This window comes from Rhinopithecus bieti, unplaced genomic scaffold (assembly GCF_001698545.2).
Source record: "Rhinopithecus bieti isolate Rb0 unplaced genomic scaffold, ASM169854v2 scaffold_27016, whole genome shotgun sequence".
In the NCBI taxonomy this organism is placed as follows: domain Eukaryota; kingdom Metazoa; phylum Chordata; class Mammalia; order Primates; family Cercopithecidae; genus Rhinopithecus; species Rhinopithecus bieti.
In genome coordinates this window covers 158,616-179,934 of record NW_016812222.1, presented here as the reverse complement: position 1 = coordinate 179,934, position 21,319 = coordinate 158,616, and the positions used below count along the sequence as shown (strand labels likewise).

At 43.9% G+C, this 21,319-nt stretch overlaps 1 protein-coding gene across 2 annotated transcripts; it reads right to left on the bottom strand.

The window, feature by feature from the left end:
- Positions 1-3,158: 3,158 nt before the first annotated feature.
- Positions 3,159-20,764, bottom strand: SIRPB2 (signal regulatory protein beta 2). Of its 2 annotated transcripts, XM_017895766.1 has the most exons (5): positions 20,453-20,764; positions 8,890-9,252; positions 7,464-7,805; positions 6,545-6,610; positions 3,159-5,548 (listed from the first exon to the last, which is right to left on the bottom strand). In XM_017895766.1, the coding sequence occupies exons 1-5, from the start codon at positions 20,664-20,666 to the stop codon at positions 5,379-5,381; spliced, it is 1,155 nt and encodes a 384-aa protein (XP_017751255.1). In that variant the 5' UTR covers positions 20,667-20,764; the 3' UTR covers positions 3,159-5,378. The 2 variants fall into 2 exon arrangements, with proteins under 2 accessions (XP_017751255.1, XP_017751256.1); XM_017895767.1 differs by lacking the exon at positions 6,545-6,610 and having other exon boundaries at positions 4,045-5,548; positions 20,453-20,656.
- Positions 20,765-21,319: the final 555 nt, after the last annotated feature.

Here is a 21,319-nt window from a genome sequence, read left to right as displayed (position 1 = left end):
GTGACCACCTAAAACATGATTGTAAGTGACACTCACTCATGCCCCTTCACAAATAATCATGTAAGATTCTCATAAAGAGGGTCACCTGGCACCAGCTGCTGCTGGCTCGTTCTTTCAGAGTGTACTGTCTCTTTAAATAAACACTGCTACTGCTATTTTTCGCCTGATGCTGTTTTCCAGGGGAACCAGCCCACCGGCTGTTTTCCAGCCAGGTCAGCCCACTCCTTTCTGGGAATGTACTCTATCTCTCTTCAATAAACTCTGCTACTTAACCTTTGATGTGTGTCTCTTGGCTGAAATCTTTCTTCCAAGCAGACAAGAACTGAAGATTCCCGCACTTCCCTGTAATGTGACCATAGGAAATATTGGCATAAGCATGAAACAACAGGAATTTTCCTGTGTCTGCCAGCAGCATATGTTGGCTTAATGGCATTGGGGCATGATTTGGCAAATTTAGTGGAGTTGAAGAAACACAGAACCTGTATAACCCTCCAGTTCTACTTGTGGGTATGTGCACTGGTACATGTATCAGGAGACACAGTGAAACTGTCTCTGTTTGGGATGGTGAGAAACTGGAATAACTAAGGTCTCCATCCATCAACAGAAATCACAAATGTAATATGTTGATACAATGGAATACTATACAGTTCTGAAGATGAATGAATTAGAGTTACAGGTAACCAACCTGGATATAACTCAAATGTTGAGTCAAAAAGCAAGGTTGAGAATGATCTGTGTAGCAAAGTGCCATTAATCAGTGCCATTTAGATAGAATTTAGAAACGTGCTTGACTAGACCTGGCATCCCCCACTTTCCCAACCCAATGACATGTAGCTGCACTCTGGGCAGTGTGTCTTGTGGAGAGGATAGACTATTCTTGACCAGGCTGGCACCTCTTTTCACCCCACCCCGATACCACCACCCCAATACTGCAGCAGGGCTGCCATCCTTGGGTTGTCAGGATATAGGAAGCCGCTGTCAAATGATGCTTGCTCTTCTTCTTCCTCCAGCTCTAGGTCTTACCTGTGGGGGGAAATGAAGGGTCCTCAAGGCCCGAGGAGAGTGGTGTGAATAGACCCATCTCTCACAGGGAGCTGTCACAGAGGCTGGGACTTTGGCAGCCTTGATGGGGGTTCCTTGAGGCAGGAGGAATATGGGACAAGAACCATGGGAAGAGAAGGAAAGAGCTAAAGAAGAGCTGCAGGAAGGAGAGAAACAGATGCCCTGATTCAGGGATCTTGGAGTGTAGCCATTGACATCCAGGGGTCAGATCTGAAGGCCCAGGCAGGACATGTCATAGTGGCCTGTTTGCCCTTAGTGGGGGCTGTGGCCTCTCTGTGGCATGCCCCCTGCTCTGTCTTTGGTGGGTCATCTCACCTGTGCAATGCCTGGGGCCCCAAAGCAGAAGGAGGGCTGGACTGAGGAGTTCTGTCTCCCATCCATTCCCCACCCTCTCTATCTATGGTCAGCAGGTTTCCCAGAGTCCCCATGAAGGGCCTTAAATTATTCATCTTTTGTTATATTTGTCTTCTTTAGTGGACTTACCCCCACCTTGCTCCCCTGCCATGTCCCTATGAGGTCACTAGACCCAAGCAGGGTCAACTTTCTGTAGGATTTTCTAATCGAGTCTGTGGTGAATAGGGCTGTCTGGTGTCTGAAGTTGCCCGATAAGGGGCCCAGGCACTGTGGGCTGCCGTGCTCCTCGTCATGGGGAGTGTAGTGACTACAATTTACTGTCAGAATTGCATGACAATCGCCTAATGAAATAATGTAACCGCAATAATTATTTAGGGCTTCTTACATGCCAGGTGCAGTTAATGCTGCACATATACCAATTCATTTTAGCCTTGAAACTACCTAATACGGGAGACACGCATGTTATTATCAGTTTACAGACAAGGAAACTGAGAGAAACAAACTCACCCAAGAGGTAGGTAGGAGAACTGGAATTTGAACCTGCACAGCCAGATTTCCCGGACTGTGTACTTCATCTCTGCCATGTACGTAGTTCAGATGTTTACAGCGTCTAATACAGGCCAGGCATTCTGCTTGGTGTTTGCTGTTCTTGTGCCAAGTCAAGCACGCTCCTGCCTCAGGACCTTTGCATTTGCTGTTCCTTGTACTTTTCAGCTCTTCCCCTGGGTATCTGCAGGCCTCCCTTCCTCACTTCCTTCAGGTGTCAGCTCAAATGTCACTTTATCAGGAGGCCTCTTCTGTCCACCCTGCATAAAACAGTGGTGTCACTTCTCCTTTGCTCTGGCAACTTCCTTCCTCCATCTCCTGCGTTGTGAAGGCCCTCAGCACTCAGTATAGTGGGGCCTGTTACTCATCTAGGGTTACTTGCTCATTGTCTGTCTTCTCTCAGGAGGAAGTAAGCTCTGAGACAGCAGACTTCTGTTTCATTCTCAGCACACTGATTAGGGCCTGGCACAGAGTCAGGTTTCAAACATGTTTCAGGATTGAATGAGGGTAGCTACAATAGTGGACCGTTAGGTTCCTGTCCCCAGGGAGCTCAAATTCTAGTGGGGACAACTAACAACCATCAAGGAAGCAGACACACAAACACACACACATACACACACACACACACAAACACACACACATACACACACATGCACACACTCATGCACACACGCACACACATGCACACACATGCACACAGACACACGCATGCACACACGCACACCCACATAGGTGAACACACACATGCACGTGTGCTCACACACACACCCCTACATACGTTTTCAGGTAGCAGTAAGTACTGTGAAGAAAACTTAAGTGGCATGGGGGAATGAGAGTGATGGAGGTGCTTTTATGGATAGAGTGGTCCAGAGAGGCCTCTTGAAGGTAAGCAGAGACTTGAATGGATTAGGGAGCTTTGTGTGGTCAAAGCCCAGGGAGGTGCTGGAGCAGAGTCAGCTTACGGGATCTGGGGAGATGAGGTCAGAGGGGGCAGCAGGGCCCAGCTCACGCAGGGCCCAGCTCACGCAGGGCCCTACAGGGCGAGGGGTCTTGCAGGGGCAGATGGGACCCACCTCCAGTTAGTGGAGAACCAGCTCCACGCTTTTCTGCTGTTTAGCTTCCTGTGGCTGTTGAAACAGATCACTGCAAACCTGATAATTTAAAACAACAGAAATTTATTTTCTCATAGTTCTGAAGTCCTGAAGTCTGAAATCAAGGTATTGGCAGGGCCACGCTTCCTCCGGAGGCTCCAGGGGCAGAATTTCTTCCTTGATTCTTCTAGCTTCTGGTGGCTGCTGGCATTCCTTAACCTGTGGTCACATCGCTCCAAACTCTGCCTCTGTGGTCACATTGCTTTCTCTTCTCTTACATTGAAGCTCCTTCTGTATCTTTCTTGTAAGGATACTTAACATCTCTTTTAGGGCTCACTTAGATAATCCAGGATAAACCCCCACCCCTATCTCAAGATTCTTAATTTAATCACACCTGCATAGTCTTTTTTTTTTCCTTTTTAACATACAAGGTAACAGTCACAGGTTCCAGAGTTTAGGACATGGATATCTTTGGGGTGGGGGTTAGTATTCAGCCTACCTTCCCTACCCTCTCTAATGTCTGGTAATTCAATGATTTATTCCATTCTCAGACTAAATTACTGTTCTCTCTGGCTTAGTTCAAGCTGTTTTCTGTTTGTTGTAATGAAAACATCTAGACTCATCTACTCCCCGCTATAGTGCTAATAAATATTTGCCTGGAAAGAGAAAAGGGAATTTACATGTATTGAGTGCACACAGTACATAGAGCACATAGTCGGCCCTCAGTAAATGCAGAATTGAATTGGTTCTTTTTTTTTTCTTTTTTTGAGATGGAGTTTTGCTCTTGTTGCCCAGGCTGGAGTGCAATGGTGCTGTCTCAGCTCACTGCAGCCTCTGCTTCCCAGTTCAAGCGATTCTCCTGCTCCATCCTCCCAAGTAGCTGGGATTACAGGCGCCCGCCACCATGCCTGCATAATTTTTTGTATTTTTAGTAGAGACGGAGTTTCACCATGTTGGCCAGGCTGGTCTCAAACTCCTGAACTGAGGTGATCCACCTGTCTCGGCCTCCCAAAGTGCTGGGATTACAGGCATAAGCCACTGTGCCTGGCCTTGAATTGGTTCTTACACAATGCAGAAAAGTCCACATTAGTATCCTGGATGTTCTGTGATGTGAAGAGACTCTGATTAGTCACTAAGGGCGTACAGGGAGGGGGCAGAGGCCTCAGGGTTAAAGGCAGGTGTGTCTGACTCCTGGGCATACACAATCTTCCCCATGTCAGGGCTGCTCAGTCCACTAGATGGTGGTAGCACCCCCCAGGTTGCTAGACATTGCCAAAAGTCCCATGGGGGCAAAATCACTCTTCTTGGGAACTACTGCTCCACATCATGGTGCCCTAGGGGAGGTGATGGTGGGAAGAAGTGCTGGCCAGCTAGCTGGGCATTAAACTCAGGTATACCACAGGGCAGGTGAGAGGCTGCCTGTATGCCGCTGTGGCGGAGATAACTGGTTATCTCCTGATTTCTACCATCCGGTTTCTCAAGTGAAAATTTGCAGCTGGGCGCATTGTTGCCGGAAATAAAGACTACATTTCCCAGCCTTTCTTGCAGCTAGGTTGTGACCATGTGACCCCATTCCAGCCAAGTAGAGGTAAGTGAGGTGGCCAAGTTCCTGACTGTGCCCTTAAAGGGGAGGGTCCTGCTCCCCTTCCCTGCCTTCTTCTCCAGTCTGGCTGCCTAGAAGGTGGACCTGGTAGCAACGAGATCAATGAATCCTGGGTCTCAAAACCAGGGAGTCTCTGTATTGCTTGGCCTGCTGATGGTCAACTTTCTGGTTGATTTCCACTGGTTTAAGCAACTGTTATTTAAGAGCTTTGTTATATTTGCTGAACCTGCATTCTAATATTACACCCACCCAAGCCAGCCATGAGGGGGATGGAAGGAAGGCAGGAAGGGGTGGGGAGAAGGGTGTAGATGGAGGAGCACAGATGGTCTGGCTGGTTGAGCTCAGAGATGCTTAGGGACACCTCCTGGGAAGAAGACTCTGAGTTGGATGTTGGAGGCCAAGAAGGATGTGGTGAGGTGGGGAAAGGGGCAGGGCTCACCAGAAAGGGCTTCAGCAGGGGCAAGGGTGTTGAGGAGAGACTGAGCCAGAGACTGAAAAGCAAGGAGGTCTTGAACAGGCCAAAAGGAGAAAGGGAGACACTTTAGAGGGAAGCCCGGTGCAAAGAGGGGAATTTCACTAGGTGGACCAAAACCAGATGTAGGGATCTAGGACTTTGTCATGAGGCCTGGGGGCATCTGGAGGCTGGGACTGGAGGTAGGGAAATGGTTGAGGAGCCCTGGCTCCTCTCCAACTCAGAGGATCCCCAGTCTTGGGCTGACTCCTCACTCTTGATCCTTGTTCCATGCTAAGGTGTTCATGGCTTCTGCTGGGTCTGTGGTCTTGACATCTTCTTGCCCAGGGCTCCTCCGAGAGGTAGCCAGAGCCAGTAGGAGTGCAGCCAATGTAATTGCCTTCAGCCCCAGGACCACAGGTGCAAACACAACCAGGAGGCCTGGTAGGCACAGGAGAGAGCTCAGGCGGGACCCATGGTGAGGGCCCCACAGCCCACACCTCAGTGCTGCCCATGAGCAAGGTCACATCCTGCTGCTGTATAACCTCTGGAGTTGTATCCTTTCTACGTTGAAAGATGAGATCAAAGACCACCCTTCCCTCTGCCCTGGGCCCAGAGAATGGTTGCCCAATATTCTACCTGCACCTGTAATCATCTCAGTCGCATCCCTAACCTCTGCTCTTCCTGATTGCCTAATGCAATCCTCAAGGTAATCCTACAGTGTAGGATAGTGATCCAATTTTTATAGATAAGGAGATAGACCCAGAGTGGGGAAATGATTTTCTCAGTGCCACACATGTTAGAGAAGTCACGGGACCCAGGCAGTCTGGTCCCCATGAATGGCAGGAGCAGGGCCGAGCATCAGGAAGGCAAATCTGACCACGTCTATCACAAGCTCCCACCACATACTGAGAGCCCTCGAATGTTAACAGGAGATATGCCAGGCACAATTCTGGACACTTGGCATGTGTGATCTCATTGAGTGCACACACAACCCCGTGAAGTAGGCTCTCTGATTCTTGTCCCCTCCTCCCTAGTTCATAGAGTCAGATACCAGATTCAAGGGGCAAGAACCTGCCCATCATATTAGGAAGGGGCTCCATCCAGGAGGTTTAGCTACAAAGCCATGTTCTCCAGTGTTGCTGTGCATAGCCTCACAGCCCTACACTCAGATTCACAGGGAGCTCACCACCTCTCAAGCAAAATTTCCCACTAAACAGTTACATGGCCCTGGCTATGAGAAAGTTCATTATAACTGAGCTGTTATAACATGGTTCTCTGGGGTCCTAGTTCCGAAGTTGAGATGAAGTCCTGGGAGCTTTCTTGGTGGCAGATTAGCCTCAGGAGTCTGGGACTGCTCCCTTCCCATGACCAAGCCATTCATGGCCCCCTTGCCTGTGGGGGACTCATCGACTCCACTGAGGTGGGTACACTTACCTGTTGGAGACATCTCAGTTGCATGTTCACTGGTGAATTCTGCCTCTTGGGAAGAGGTAGATTTTGCTGCAAGGGAGAGAGGCTTTCTCATACTTCCCTTTATCTCCCACCACTTCCTAAGTCCTAGGAGCTGGGGTCTCTGGAATGAGTCTGCCAGTTTCTACCTGGGTGCGGGCTAGAAGTCAAACCCTGCAGCTATGAAGGACAAAGTTAGATTTTCTACTGGAGCACCTTTAGAGTATGGACATGTCTAATTCATTGCAGTGTCTCCAGTGCTTAGTACAGTGCAGGACACTCAACAGGCATGTAGTAGATGTTTGTTGAATTATTATTGTTACTATTATTTGAGATGGAGTTTTGCTCTTGTTGCCCAGGCTGGAGTACAATGGTGCTGTGATCTTGGCTCACTGCAACCTCCGCCTCCCAGGTTCAAGCGATTCACCTGCCTCAGCCTCCCAAGTATCTGGGATTATAGCCATGCACCACCATGCCTGACTAATTTTGTACTTTTAGTAGTGACAGGGTTTCACCATGTTGGTCAGGTTGGTCTCGAACTCCTGACTCAGGTGATCTACCCACCTTGACCTCCCAAAGTGCTGGGATTACAGGAGTGAGCTATGGCACCTGGCTGATGTTTGTTGAATTGTTAATGATCTATACAGAGTTCTGTGGCAACCAGAATGGGGAGAAATTAACTCAGCTTGAGAGGAGAAGGTTTTACAGAGGAGGGGCCATTTGTGCTGGGCCTTGAAGGATGAGTAGGAGTTTTCAGAGAAAAGGAGACAGCATTCCAGGTAGACGGAAAAACTTATGTAAAGACACGGAGGCTGGGAAGAACTGACTTGTTCGGGACATGTAGAAAAATTCCTCATGAATACCTGCTCCTCTCCCCCGACAACTCCAGAACCAATTGTCTCACCTTTCACTTTGAGCCTGGTGCCCTGTCCAGACAGGTATTGCCTGTTGGGTTTCCTCTGAAACTTCACACAGTAATAGGTGCCTGCATCCTCACTGGACACGTTTTGCAGAAGAATGCTGAAGTCATTGTTGGAGGCCCGCACCGCTGTCGCCTTTGGGTGGGAGATGCCTCCAAAGTTGTAAATGGCCTCCCGGCTCAGACCAGCTCCCTGGAACCACCTGATGGGTCCGGGGGGACCGTCTCCAAGCACTGTGCAGTTCAGAAAGACCGTGTCTCCAGTGATCCCCAACACCAATTCCTGGGGCTGGATGATCCACAGGTCTGGTTCAGGGTCCCCAGCTCCTGAAGCCAAAGAGGAGGTCCTTGTTGGATTCCATCTCCTCTTCCATCTTTCACTCATTTCCTCCCTGGTGTTTTCCCTCCCTTCCTTCTTTCCAGATTTCTTCACTCGGCCACTCCCTCCTGCTTTCTTTATTACTCACTAGTTGACTGGTTCAGTAAAAAAGCTCTGAGTACCTACTACATACCAATGGTAGGACTGGGGAACATGAAACTCAGGAATACATACAAGTGCCTGGCCCTGAAGCCATTCTCTGTCTTCCAGTGGAGATGGTCAAAAATATGCCCAGAGGTGGAAACCCAGAAGACAGCAGGACTACAGAGCAACCATTATGGCTTGGAAGAAGCCAGTGAAGCCTTCCTGAATCTGGCATCAAGTTAAAATGAACTCCCACATACAGATACTCTCCACGTCACTAGTTTATGGGGTGGTTCCACAAGCATCCATTCTATTTGATCACCCAAATGACTCTTGAAGTACAAATTATATTGCCTGTTTTACAAGCATAGCACTTGAGGCATGTAGAGCCAGGGTAACTGACTTAAGAAGGAACTGCTATTCAATGACAGGCCCAGGATTTGGGTATTCAGGTCACCATAGGTGGACTTACAGATGCCATGATTGATTACTTGGGGAGTGTGGTAGATGACATGATCAGCCTCAGGTTTTGACTCTGTGCTTGTAATGGGGTACATCCACACTCTTACCTTGGCTGCATGGTGGAAGAGTATTCTTCCTTGTCCCTTGACTTGGAGCTGAGCCACATGACTTGCTTTAGCCAATGGGCTGTTAGCAGACATAATGTGAGTGGATGCTTGAGGTGTACTTGAAGCGTTGGGACTGGGCTTCTGCTTCTGCCATCTCTATGAGAAAAACATGCCCCACATATTTGCTACCTCTCCAGCCTGGGCTCTGGCATGAGACATGAGGAGTGGAACCACCCAGCCACATGTAAATGTGCATACAAATATGTATTGTTGTATGCTGCTGCAATTTTGTGTGATACAGCATGATACAGTGGATAAAGGTGACTGTGCAGGGAAACAGACCAGAGCAAATGTGTGGTCTGCAGGGCCTGATACTCACCCTTCACAAGCACTGAGGTGCCTTCATCTGATTTCATTTCTGAATATTCACTCAAACCATCAAACCTCACACAGTGGTAGGTTCCAGTATGCTCCTTGGTGACATTGTGGATATAGATGGAATAATCGCAATTCAGTGGTTCTGATGTCCGTTGGATCATGGGCATCACCCCGGGGAAGGAGCCATGTTTAAAGTTATAAATTTCTTGTTGGTCCTTCGTGCTCATCTTGACCCATTTTATACCATCGGCACAGGAGCTGACCACCATACACCTCAGTAGGAGTGTCTCGCCTTCTGCCACCAGCATGGGGCCCTCGGGCTGTAACACCTGCCCGTCATTCCTGCTGCTCTGCCCAGAGGCATCTACAAAAGAGGAAGAAAGACCTTGCACTGGGCAGGAAGGACTTGGAGCAGTAAATGACACGCTTAAAACCATCAAACCATCATCTGGCCAAGAACAATGGCCCAGGACAAGACAGGAGTGTCATTAGAGAGGGTAGGGAAAGAGGGGACAAGATGGCTGGCTGCAGAGAGAGAACTGAGCTATGCAATGGAAAAACCTACAAATAATAAATAATACTCAAGTGCTTACCATGTGCTGGGTCCTGCATGCATTATGTCACTTATTCTTCACAATGCTACGGTAAGGTAAATGGCATTATTCCCATTTTTTGACAGAGGAAACTGAGGGCCCAGAAAGGTTAGGCAGCTGTCCCAGGATCATCTGCTAGGATTGTGTCTCCCAAATGCACATGTTGATGTCCTAACCTCCAGTACCTCAGAATGTGACGTATTTGGAGATAGTGTCTTTAAGGAGGTAATTCAGTTAAAATGAGGTCATTGGGGTTGGGCCTTAATCTCATCCAACTGGTGTCCTTATAAGGAGAGGAAAGTTAGACACACACATACAGGGGGAAGACCATGTGAAGATACAGGGAGAAGGCGGCCGTCTATAGGCTGAGGAGAGAAGCCTCAGACAAACCAGCCCTACAGACATCTTGATCTCAGTTTCCAGCCTCCAGAATTGTGAGAAATTACATTTTTCTTGTTCAAGTCACCCACGCCATGCTACTTCGTTATGGAAGCTCTGGCAGACTCACACATCACCCAGTAGGAGAGTGACAGGCTTGATTCAAGCCCTGTCAGCCTGTTTCTGGAGCTCTGGCTGTTAATCTTCAAATGCCACCCTTCAGAGACGTAGGTTTGTGTGTTGCGGGGTTCAGTGTAAATACCCTTCCTGCCTCCTGTGAATTCTTCAGCAGACTGCAGTTCATGTTAATGTGTTGTAAAGTGAGTCTATTTTGAAGACAGGTTGAACTGTTGAGTTTGTCCTCAAAGTGCATACAGAGAAAGAGGGCTGAGGCCTCCTATGGGCATTCTGGGTCACAAACATCATCACATGTACTCCTTCTAACAATTCTGTGAGGTAGATGCTGTTATAATCTCAATTTTAAAAACTTTTCCGTTTATTATTTATTTAAAAAATTTTTTTTGTAGTGATGGGTACTCACTATGTTGCCCAGGCTGGTCTCAAACTCCTGTGCTCGAGTGATTCCTTCCCCTTGGCTTCCCAAAGTGCTGGAATTACAGGTGTGAGCCACCATGCCCAGCCTATAATCTCCATTTTTGAGATGAGAAAGAAAATGAATGCTCACAGTGGTAAAGAAACATGAGGTGAACCATGCATTCAGTAGATATCATGTTCAGGATTTGAACTCAGATCAGGTGACTTAAGATTCTGCTCAACCCAAGGTCAGCAGTTTTGTACCCCGAGTTTCCTTTTTGTCTGTATTCCCATCAGCCTTTGTGAATAGCTCAGTCGCACTCCACATATTTGTTTGCAGTATATCATGGTGTTTCTCAGTCGTGAATGAGGCGAGGAGAGTAAGAAGGTGAAGCAAACATTCCCTTCTAAGAGGATCTAGGAAAGAGTTATGGAATTCTAAATTCTATTTCTACCTATCTTCAGCTAGGCATGTGCTGTTAACCACCAAGAAAAACTTTCTCACAATTGTGACGAAGTGATAACCGCATGTTGAATCCTAGGGATTGCTTTTGTCCTTCATGTCCTTAGTTTCAAGAAATTCAGCAACATCCACTCTCAAGCATTAGTTGAGCCAGTCAGATCTGTGATCACTAATCCTTCCTGTTGTTTTTTTCCCTGGCCTCAGGGAATTTCCTCACACACATGCACAGAACTGTGCCCATCTCTCAGCACAGGGCTAAGAATAGTGCCTGTTCCCACCAGCCAAACTGGTAAAACCCATGATTGTCAGGGCACTGGGGAAACTCCACAGAAGAGAGTACGCAGCCCAGAAAGAAGTGTTCTGGTCCACCCAAGAAATCCTAAAATCAAGGCCCCAAACGGATTTAAAAAAATAACATTCTATTGTGAGGCTTCTGACACATGTATAACTGGAAGTTATGACATCAGTAGAATAAAGACTGGGAGGGGAGAAATGTGAGTTTACTATTGTAAGTTTCTTTTTTTTGGTATCCATCACCTGAGTATTTATTATTTCTATGTGTTGGGTACATTTCAGGTCCTCTTTTGTAGCTATTTTGAAGAACATAATACATTGTTGTGAATTATAGTCACCCTACTCTGCTATCAAACATTAGAATTTATTCCTTTTATCTAACTGTGTGTTCGTACCCATTCACCAACCTCACTCTTAATCCCTCTCCCTCAGACCCATCACCTTTCCTAGTCTTTGGTATCTGTCATTACACTTTCTACTTTCATGAGATCATTTTTAGCACCTGCATAGTTGTCTTTCTGTGTCTGGCTCCCCCATTCCTTCCTTCCTTCCTTCCTTCCTTCCTTCCTTCCTTCCTTCCTTCCTTCTTTTTTTGGAGTGTGATGGCATGATCTTGGCTCATTGCAACCTCCACCTCATAGGTTCAAACAATTTTCCTGCCTCAGCCTCCTGAGTACGGCTTACTTCACTTAACATAATAATCTCCAGTTCCATCCGTGTTGCTGTGAATGCCTACATGATTTCATTATTATGATTTTTTAATGGTGGAATAGTATTCCATTGTGGGTGTGCTTGGGGACTCTCTCTCTCTCTATATATATATACATATTTTTTTCTTTATCAATTCATCCGTTGATTGATGCATAAATTGATTCCATACATCTGCAATTGTGAATATTGCTGCAATAAACATAGAAATGCATGCACTCCTTTGATATATTGATTTCTTTTCCTGTGGATAAATACCCATTCTAGGATTGCTGGATCATATGGCAGTTCTATTTTTAGATTTTTGAGAAATCTCCATACTGTTTTCCATAATGGCTGTACTAATTTATGTTCCCACCAATAGCATATAAGAGTTCTCTTTTCTCCTCATCCTCATCTTTTTTTTCTTTGTTTTTGAGAGGAAGTCTTGCTCTGTCACCCAGGCTGGAGTGCAGTGGCACCATCTTGGCTCACTGCAAACTCCACCTCCTGGGGTCAAGTGATTCTCCTGCCTCAGCCTCCTGAGTAGCTGGAATTACAGGAACATGGCACTACACTCGGCTAATTTTTGTATTTTCAGTAGCGACAAGGTTTCACCATATTGGCCAGGCTGGTCTCGAACCTCTGACCTTAGGTGATCTGCCCTCCTCAGCCTCCCAAAGTGCTGGGATTACAGGCATGAGCCACAGCACCTGGCCTGTTTTGTTTGTTTGTTTGTTTATGTGTCTTTTTAACAATGGCCATTCTCACCGGGATAAGACGATATCTCATTACGGTTTTGATTTGCATTTCCCTGATGAGTGATGTTGAGCTTTTTTTCATATATCTCTTGGCCATTTGTATGTCTTCTTTGGGAAATGTTTATTCATTCCTTTCCTTTGCTCATTTTTAATTAGATTCTTTATTTGTTTGTTTGCTTTTTTAACTGTTGTTTGAGTTCCTTATATATTCCAGATATTAGTCCCTTGTCAAATGAGTACTTTGTGAATATTATCTCTCATTCAGGAGGTTGTCTCTTCACTCAGTTGATTTTCTTCAGTGAAGAAGCTTTTTAGTTTAATATAGTCCCATTTGTCTTTTTTTGTCTTTGTTGCCTGTCTTTCTGAAGTCTTAGCCACAAAACCTTTGCCTAGAGCAATATCTTGGAGTGTTTTCTGATTTCTTTGTTTTGTTTTTCAGAATTATCTTGTAGATACTTCTACAAGTATCTACAGCTCAGATACTGAGCTTCTTCAGTATCAATATTTTATGTTCTTTTTCTGGGATTTTGTACATTTCTTCTTGATTGGGATGTGGTATTGGTATAATAGACCAATAGCATAGAATACATAGACAAATGGTATAATAGACCAATGGCATAGAATAGAAAACACAGAAATAAATCCATGTATTTACAGCCAATTGATTTTGGCAAAGGTATCAAGAATATACATTCAATAAATTGTGCTGGAAAAACTGAATATCCATATGCAGAAGAATAAAAGTAGACTGCTATTTCCCACCATATACTAAAATCAACTAAAGATGAATTAAAGATCTAACTGTAGGACCTAAAACTATAAAAACTACTAGAAGAAAACAGGGGAAGCACTTCAGGACACTGGTATAGGTAAAGATTTTATGACTAAGACCTCAAAAGGGTCAGGCAACTAAGACAAAAATAGAAAAATGGGACTATATTAAACTAAAAAGCTTCTTCATAATAAAAGAAACTATCAACAGAGTGAAGAAACAAACTCTTGAATGAAAGAAAATATTTGCAAAGTACTCACCTGACCGGGGACTAATCTAATATCCAAAATATACAGGAAACTCAAACAACTCAACAGTTAAAAAAACTCATTAAAAAGTTGGCAAAGGAAATGAATCAACATTTCTCAAAAGAAGACATACAAATGGCCAACAGGCACATGAAAAAAATGCTCAACATCACTAATCATCAGGGAAATGCAAATCAAGACCACAATGAGATATCATCTTACCCCAGTTGGAATGACTATTAAAAAGGGAACAATAAAAAAAAAAACCAAAATAAAATAAACAAACCACAACAAATATATGCTGGTAAGGTTGCCAAAAAAAAAAAAAAAAAGGAAAGTTTATACATGGTTGGTGGGAATGTAAATTAGTACAGCCACTATGAAAAACAGTATGGAGATTTCTCAAAAATCTAAAAGTAGAACTGCCATATCACCCAGCAATACCACTACTGGATGGCCAGTATGGAATACTATTTGGCTATAAAAACAAATGAAATTCTGTCATTTGCCACAACATGAATGAAGGTGGAGGTCATTATGTTAAGTGAAATAAACCAGGCACAGAAAGACAAACATCACATGTTTTCACTCATACGTGGGAGCTAAAAAAATTGATCTCATGAAGGTAGAGGGTAGAATGATACTTACCAGATGTGGGGAAGAGTGAGTGTAGGGAGAGGGGGATGAGAGAGATTTGTTAATGGGTACACACATACAGTTAGATAGAAGGAATAATATCCTGCCATTTGATATCAGAGTATGGTAACTATAGTTAACAACAATGTATTGTACATTTCAAAATAGCTGGAAGAGAGGACTTAAAATGTTCCTAATACAGATAAATGAAAATTACCTGAGGTGATGGATATCCCAAATACCTGGACTCATTTATTACACATCCTATGCATGTAATAATGTATTACATGAACCCCATAAATATGTACAAATGTTATGTATCAATTAAAACCAGAGAAATTAGAAAGTATTTTAAACTGAATGAAAATGGAAACATAATATAAAAATTTGCAGGATCCCATTAAAGCAAGGGGAAATTTGTAGTATTAAATGCCTATATTTGGAAAGAAGAAAGGACTTAAATAAATTACCCACTTTCCACCTTAAGAAAGTACAAAGAAGGCCAATAAACTAAACCCAAAGTAGTGAAAGAAAGGAAATCATCACGCTCTAAATGAAACTCTATACAGAACACACACACACACACACACACGCAGAAAAATCAATGAGAAGAAGAAAATCTTTGAGAAGATCACTAAAATAGATAAATCTCTAGTCAGATTGAACAGACAGGACACACACAGAAAGAACCTAAATTATTAAAATAAGGAATCAGATTGGTGATACTACTACAGATTTTACTCTTATTAATAGAATAATAAGGGAATATTATGGAAAACTTCAAGTTATGTATATTTGACAAATTAGGTAACATGAACAAATTCCTTGAAAAAGATACACTGCCAAAGCTTTCTCAAGAAGAAAAAGATAACCTGGTTAGCCCTATTATTTATTAAAATGTTAAATCTGTTGTTAAAAATCTTCCTGGAAATAAAGCTCCAATCTTAGAAAGTTTCATTCGTGAATTTTCCATATCTTTTTCTTTTTTTTTTTTTGAGACAGAGCCTCACTCTGTCACCCAGGCTGGAGTACAGGGGCGTGATCTCAGCTCACTCCAATCTCTGCCTCCCAGGTTCAAGCGATTCTCCTGCCTCAGCCTCCTGAGTAGCTGCGATTATAGGCATGCGCCACCATGCCCGGCTAATTTTTATATTTTTGGTAGAGGCAGGGTTTCGCCATGTTAGCCAGGCTGGTCTTGAACTCCTGGCCTCAAGTGATCCGCCTGCCTCAGCCTCCCAAAGTGCTGGGATTACAGACATGAGTCACCATGCCTGGCCAAATTTTCCATATCTTTAAGAAAGAAATAATACCAATTTTATACAAATACTTTTAGAAAAGTTGAGAAAAGGAGTATGCTTTTCTAACTGTTCTATGAGTCCCTGTGTTATCTTGAAACCGAAGCCTTTTCCTTATGAGGAAAGAAAACCAATATCTCTCATGAACATAGATAATAAATTTTAAACAACATTTTAGTAAACCGAATTCAGCAATCAGCAATATATAGAAAGTATAATACATTATGATCAAGTTGAGCTTATCCCTGGAATATAAAGTTGGTTTAACATTCAAAAATCAATCAATGTAATTTACCATATAACTAAACACACACACACACACATATGCATGCACTCATATAATCATCTCAACAGATGCAGAAAAAGCAGTTTTCAAAATTGAACATGGATTCCTAATAATAACTCTCAGCAAACTAGGAAGATAAGGAAGCTTTTTCAAGTTGATAAGGGGCACCTGTGAAAATCCTACATCAACTATATCAAGCTTAGTGGTGCAAAAATGAATGTTTTCCCTGCAGATCAGGAACCAGACAAGGATGCCTGTTTTTACCATTTCTATTCATTATTGTAGGATAGGTACTAACCGTGCTAAAAGGTAGTAGGAAATAAAAGACATCCAGATTTGAAAGAAAAAATAAAACTATCTTTATGTGCAGATGACATAATTAAAATTGCAATGAAAATTTCTTAAAAAGGCCACTAGATCTAATAAATGAGTCTAGCAAGGTTGACGATAAAAGATCAATGTACAAAATTATATGTATTACTATATACTAGCAATAAACAATTTGAAATTGGAATTTAAAAATTTCCAGTCATCAATATCATAAAAAATAGAAAATATTTAGCCAAAAATGTGAAGAAACTGCAAACTGAAAACTTACAAGACATTACTGAGAGAGAGAGAGAAAAAAAATCAAGCCTAAATAGAGAGGTACACACTGTTCATATGTTGGAAGATTCAATATTGCTTAGATGTCAGTTCTCTTAAGTTGATATATAACTCAATGCCATTCCTGTTCAAATCCTAGCAGGCTTCCCTTTAGAACTGATATACTAAATCTAAAATTTATAGAATAGCCAAAACAATTTGAAAGAGAGTAAAGTTAGAAAACTAACACCACCTGCTTTCAAGACTTAGATAATGTTACAGTGATTAAGACAGTGTGGTACTGCAGAAAGATAGATAAACATACCAGTGGAACTGAATAGAGAGTCTAGAAATAGTCCATGCAAATAGAGGCAACTGATTTTTTAAAAAGAGATGAGGTCTCACTATGTTGTCCAGGCTGGAGTGCAGGGCTGTTCTGGGTGTGATCATCATAGCACACTGCAGCCTCAAACTGCTAGTCTCAAGCAATCCTCCTGAGTAGCTAGGAGTACAGGTGCATGCCATGGCTCCTAACTATAATTATCTGATATTTGACAAAGGTGCAAAGACAATTCAATGGAGAATGGGGAGTTTTCTCAACAATGGTCCAAGAACCATTGGAAATACATGTGCAAACAAATGAACTTTGGTTTATACCTCAAACTATATAAAAATTAACTCAAAATAGATCATATAACTAAACATAAAGTGTTAAACTATACAAATTCTAGCTGCAAACATGGAAAAAAACTTTGTAACTTTGGGCTACGCAAAGATTTCTTAGATGTAACACCAAAATTGTGATCCATTAAAGACAAATTGATGAATTGGACTTCATAAAAATTAAGAACTCCTGCTGTTCAGAAAACACTTGTAAAAGAATAAAAAGACAAGTCACAGAGTAGGAGAAAAATCTTTGCAAAGCATATATCTGGCAAAATATTTGTATCCATAATATATAAAGAACTCTCAAAACTCAATAATAAGAAACACGCTTAAAAAATGGGAGTCGAATAGACCCTTCACCAAAAAGGGATGCATAATGTAAAAAATGTTCAGCATCATTACATGTCAGGGAGTTAAAATCACAGTGAGAGGCTGGTAATCCCAGGACTTTGGGAGGCTGAGGCAGGTAGATCACTGGATCCCAGGAGTTCAAGACCAGCCTGGGCAATATGGTGAAACTTTGTCTCTGCCAAAACAAAAAAAAACAACCAACCAACCAACCAACCACAAAAATTAGCTGGGCGTAGTGACGTGCGCTTGTAGTCACAGTTACTTGGTAGGCTAAGGTGGGAGGATCGCTTGAGCCAGGGAGATGGAGGTTGCAGTGAGCTGAGATCAGGCCACTGCACTCCAGCCTGGGCAACAGAGTGAGACCCTGTTTCAAAAAAAAAAAAAAAATCACAGTAAGATATTACTATATACCCAGTAGAATGACTAAAATTAAAAAGATTGGCCATAATAAGTGTTGGTGAGGATGTGTAGGAACTGCCATCCTCCTACATTGCTGATGAGAATGTAAAATGGTACAACTCCTTTGAAAAACAGTTTGGCAGTATCTGAAAAACTTAAACATACGGCAACCATATGATCCAGTCATTTTATTCTCAGATATTTCCCTAAGAGAAATGAAAGCATATATCCACACAAAGACTTGTACATGAATATTCACAGATGCTTTATTTATAATAGCCCTAAACTGCAAACAACCCAAATGTCTGTCTGCAGGTGAATGGGAAAGGGTTTATCCATACAATGGATAGACATGAGAAGAAATGAACTATTGACATATGTGACAACATGAATGAATCTCAAAATAATTATGCTGAGTAAAAGAAGCCAGCCACAAAGGAGTACAACTGTGTGATCCTTGTTATATAAAATTCTTAAAAATACAAACTATAGTGACAGAACACAGGTCCATGGTTGCTTTGGAGACTAGGAGGAGTGGCAAGGATGAATCACAAGGAAAGTTTTGGGTTCTGGATACGTTCATGATGCTGATTTTGGTGATGATTTCACAAGTGTGAAATATACTCAACACTCACAAACAAAACTTACAAAATTGTCTACTTTCTATATGTATGGTTTAATTAGTCAACTACATTCAATAGAGCTGTTAAAAATAAATTATTTGTAAAGATGAAGCCTGTGTGTGTGAGGAGAAAGAAGCAATGGAGGAGAGGAAGAAGGAAGGACTCAGGAAGTCTTATCTCAGCTGGGAGTGAGTCTGGGGAAGTGAACACCAGGTAAGAAGCTGGAGTCCTAAAGTCCTGGTGCCCACACCCCTTCCCTCCCTCTCCCCTTCTGAGTCTCCTTCCGTGTTGTCACTTGGGCTTTAGGAGGTGTCCTAGGAGGTTTGCCTCTGCCTTGTTGGTGGAGCTGGACCAACCCTGGATTCCTTCTCATCTACTTTCCATCTGCATCCTCTGCATTTCATGGTTCCTGTACAGGGGCTCCCTTTAAAAGCCTTATAGAAAATTTGTTAGCCCCAGTCTCTTCTACTACAAAATAGGGGCACTCATAGGACCTTTCTCTAGGGCTGCTGTGAGTATTAAATAGAAAAGTGGTGAGGCTCAACCCTGAGCCAGCTACGTAATTTGTGAGGCCAAGTGCAAAATGGGAATGCAGGTCCCTTGTTCAAAAACTGTTGAGCAACACAGCAGAGCATTAAACCAAGCACGGGGCCTTTCTAAGCAGGGGTTCTGTCCCTCTATATAGAGGGCACACCCATGAACCAGCCCTGACTCAGCTTGAGATGCAGCTGGACTCAAACCTTCCAACTGACTGGTTTAAGCAACTTCTCTTATTTTCCATCTATTCTATTCCAACAATCATTGGGAACATTTTTTATTCTGGGGTAGTTTAGATTTCTGATTTCCTAGTCTAGTGTCTAAAACATAGCAGACACTCAAAAGTACTTGTGGAATGAGAACTAGGAATTACGATTCATATCTTACAATTGAGGAAATCAGCTCAGAGAAGTGAAGTGGTGTCTCAAGTCATATGGCCAATGAGTAAGGGAGCACCCAGGTCTGACCCCTCACCTGGGTTCTGCCAGGATCTCTCCTGGGGATGGCCACCCCGGAGGACCAAATATGTGATGGACACAATCTAGATCTCAGTAGAGCCTGGAGCAGGGGCCCAGATGGGCAGGAGATGGAATGAGCTCACTGAGAGCCAAGTATTCCTGCCTGGTAGATCAGAGGGTTCTGGACTTGGAGACTGAGCTATATATTCAGGGGTCTCAAGACTCAGGAGCTAACCTGGCCTGCCCCTGAGTTAAAGGAGACATGGGAATGATGATAGTAATCGCCAGCAGTTATCAAATCTTTGTTATGCCAGGCTCTTACGGGTATAATCTTGTTAAATTCTCCTAAGTCATAAGTTGAGTCGTATTTTTAGCTCCATTGTACAGTTGGAAAAATTGAGGCTCAGAAAGAAGTTATTTAAACTGGTTAGTGGTGAGGTTTGAGCCCACTGCGTCTTAAGCTGAGCCAGGGCTGGTTCCTGGCTGTGCCATTTATACAGTTGCACAGGGCCCCGTGCTTAGAAGGATCCCATGCTTGGTTTAATGCTCTGCTGTGTTGCTCAATACTTTTTGAACAAAAGACCACAGTTTTCATTTTGCAATAGGTCTCATAAACTATGCAGCTGGCCCAGGGCTGAGCCTCACCAGTTTTCTATTTAATACTCACAGTAGCCCTAGAGGAAGGTCCCATGAGTGTCCCTGTTTTGTAGAAAAGTCTCCTGGGGCTAAAAGAGCTGCAGCATCTGACGTGGGCATAGGAGCATCCAAGCTGGAAGCCAGTGGGTGTGAGCGCAGAGCCTGGGAGCTTATCACTTCGCTACGCTGCTTCTTGGGACGCTGGGTCTGCTCTCTGCCGGAGACAGGCAAATTTTCAGTGTCCCCCTCTTTACCCTATCTTCATTGGGGTCAAGTTTCTCCAGGCATGCCAGAGCACTTAGCACCCCTCTAGGGACTGATCAGCCGGGGGTGGATCCTGTTCTGTCCCAGATTCCACTTACCTGAGGGGACAAAGACCAGTACCAGCAGCAAGAAGCAGGGAGACAAGTAGGCCAGGCAGGTCGGGGCAGGCATCATGGAGCACATGGCATCTTCTGTGGTCCCCAATACTTGGGGCTCCTCTGCTCTTTGGTGAGTGTTGGAGTCTGAGGTGGGGCCCGTGGACAAGGCAGTTTCTGCGTCTCTTGGCCACAGCTGTTTGGGAAGTGTTTTCATTGCAGCAACACAAGGCTGTTGGTGCAATAGGAAGGAGCCCGGTCAAAGGGTTTCTTGCTTTTGTGTCTGGGCTGTGGTTCCTGTAATCACTGTGCTAAAACCTTGATGACCCCTTGCCATAGGCTCCATCCTAGGTGCCCGGGAGGGAGGTGGGCAGTGAGGTCATAGGGGGCACTCTGGAATCAGCTGGACTTTGGAGCGAACATTGGATCTTCCTCTTCCCGGCTGTGCAAGATTTCAAAGTCACTTGCCATTTCTGAGCCCTTGTTTCTTCATTTGCAGCATAGGAACAGCAGCAATCCCCTCTTAGAGAAGTTTTGGTGTGACTATGAGAAATTATGTGTGCGAGGGCACAGAACGATGTAAATGCTAAACATATTAACCATTTGTATTTATTTGCTTATTTTTTTGAAACGGAGTCTCGCTCTGTCGCCCAGGCTGGAGTGCTGTAGCGATCTCCGCTCGCTGCAAGCTCTGCTTCCCAGGTTCACACCATTCTCCTGCCTCAGCCTCCCTGGTAGCTGGGACTACAGGCACCTGACACCACACCCAGCTAATTTTTTTTGTATTTTTAGTAGAGATGGGGTTTCACCGCGTTAGCCAGGATGGTCTCCATCTCCTGACCTCGTGATGTGCCTGCCTTGGCCTCCCAA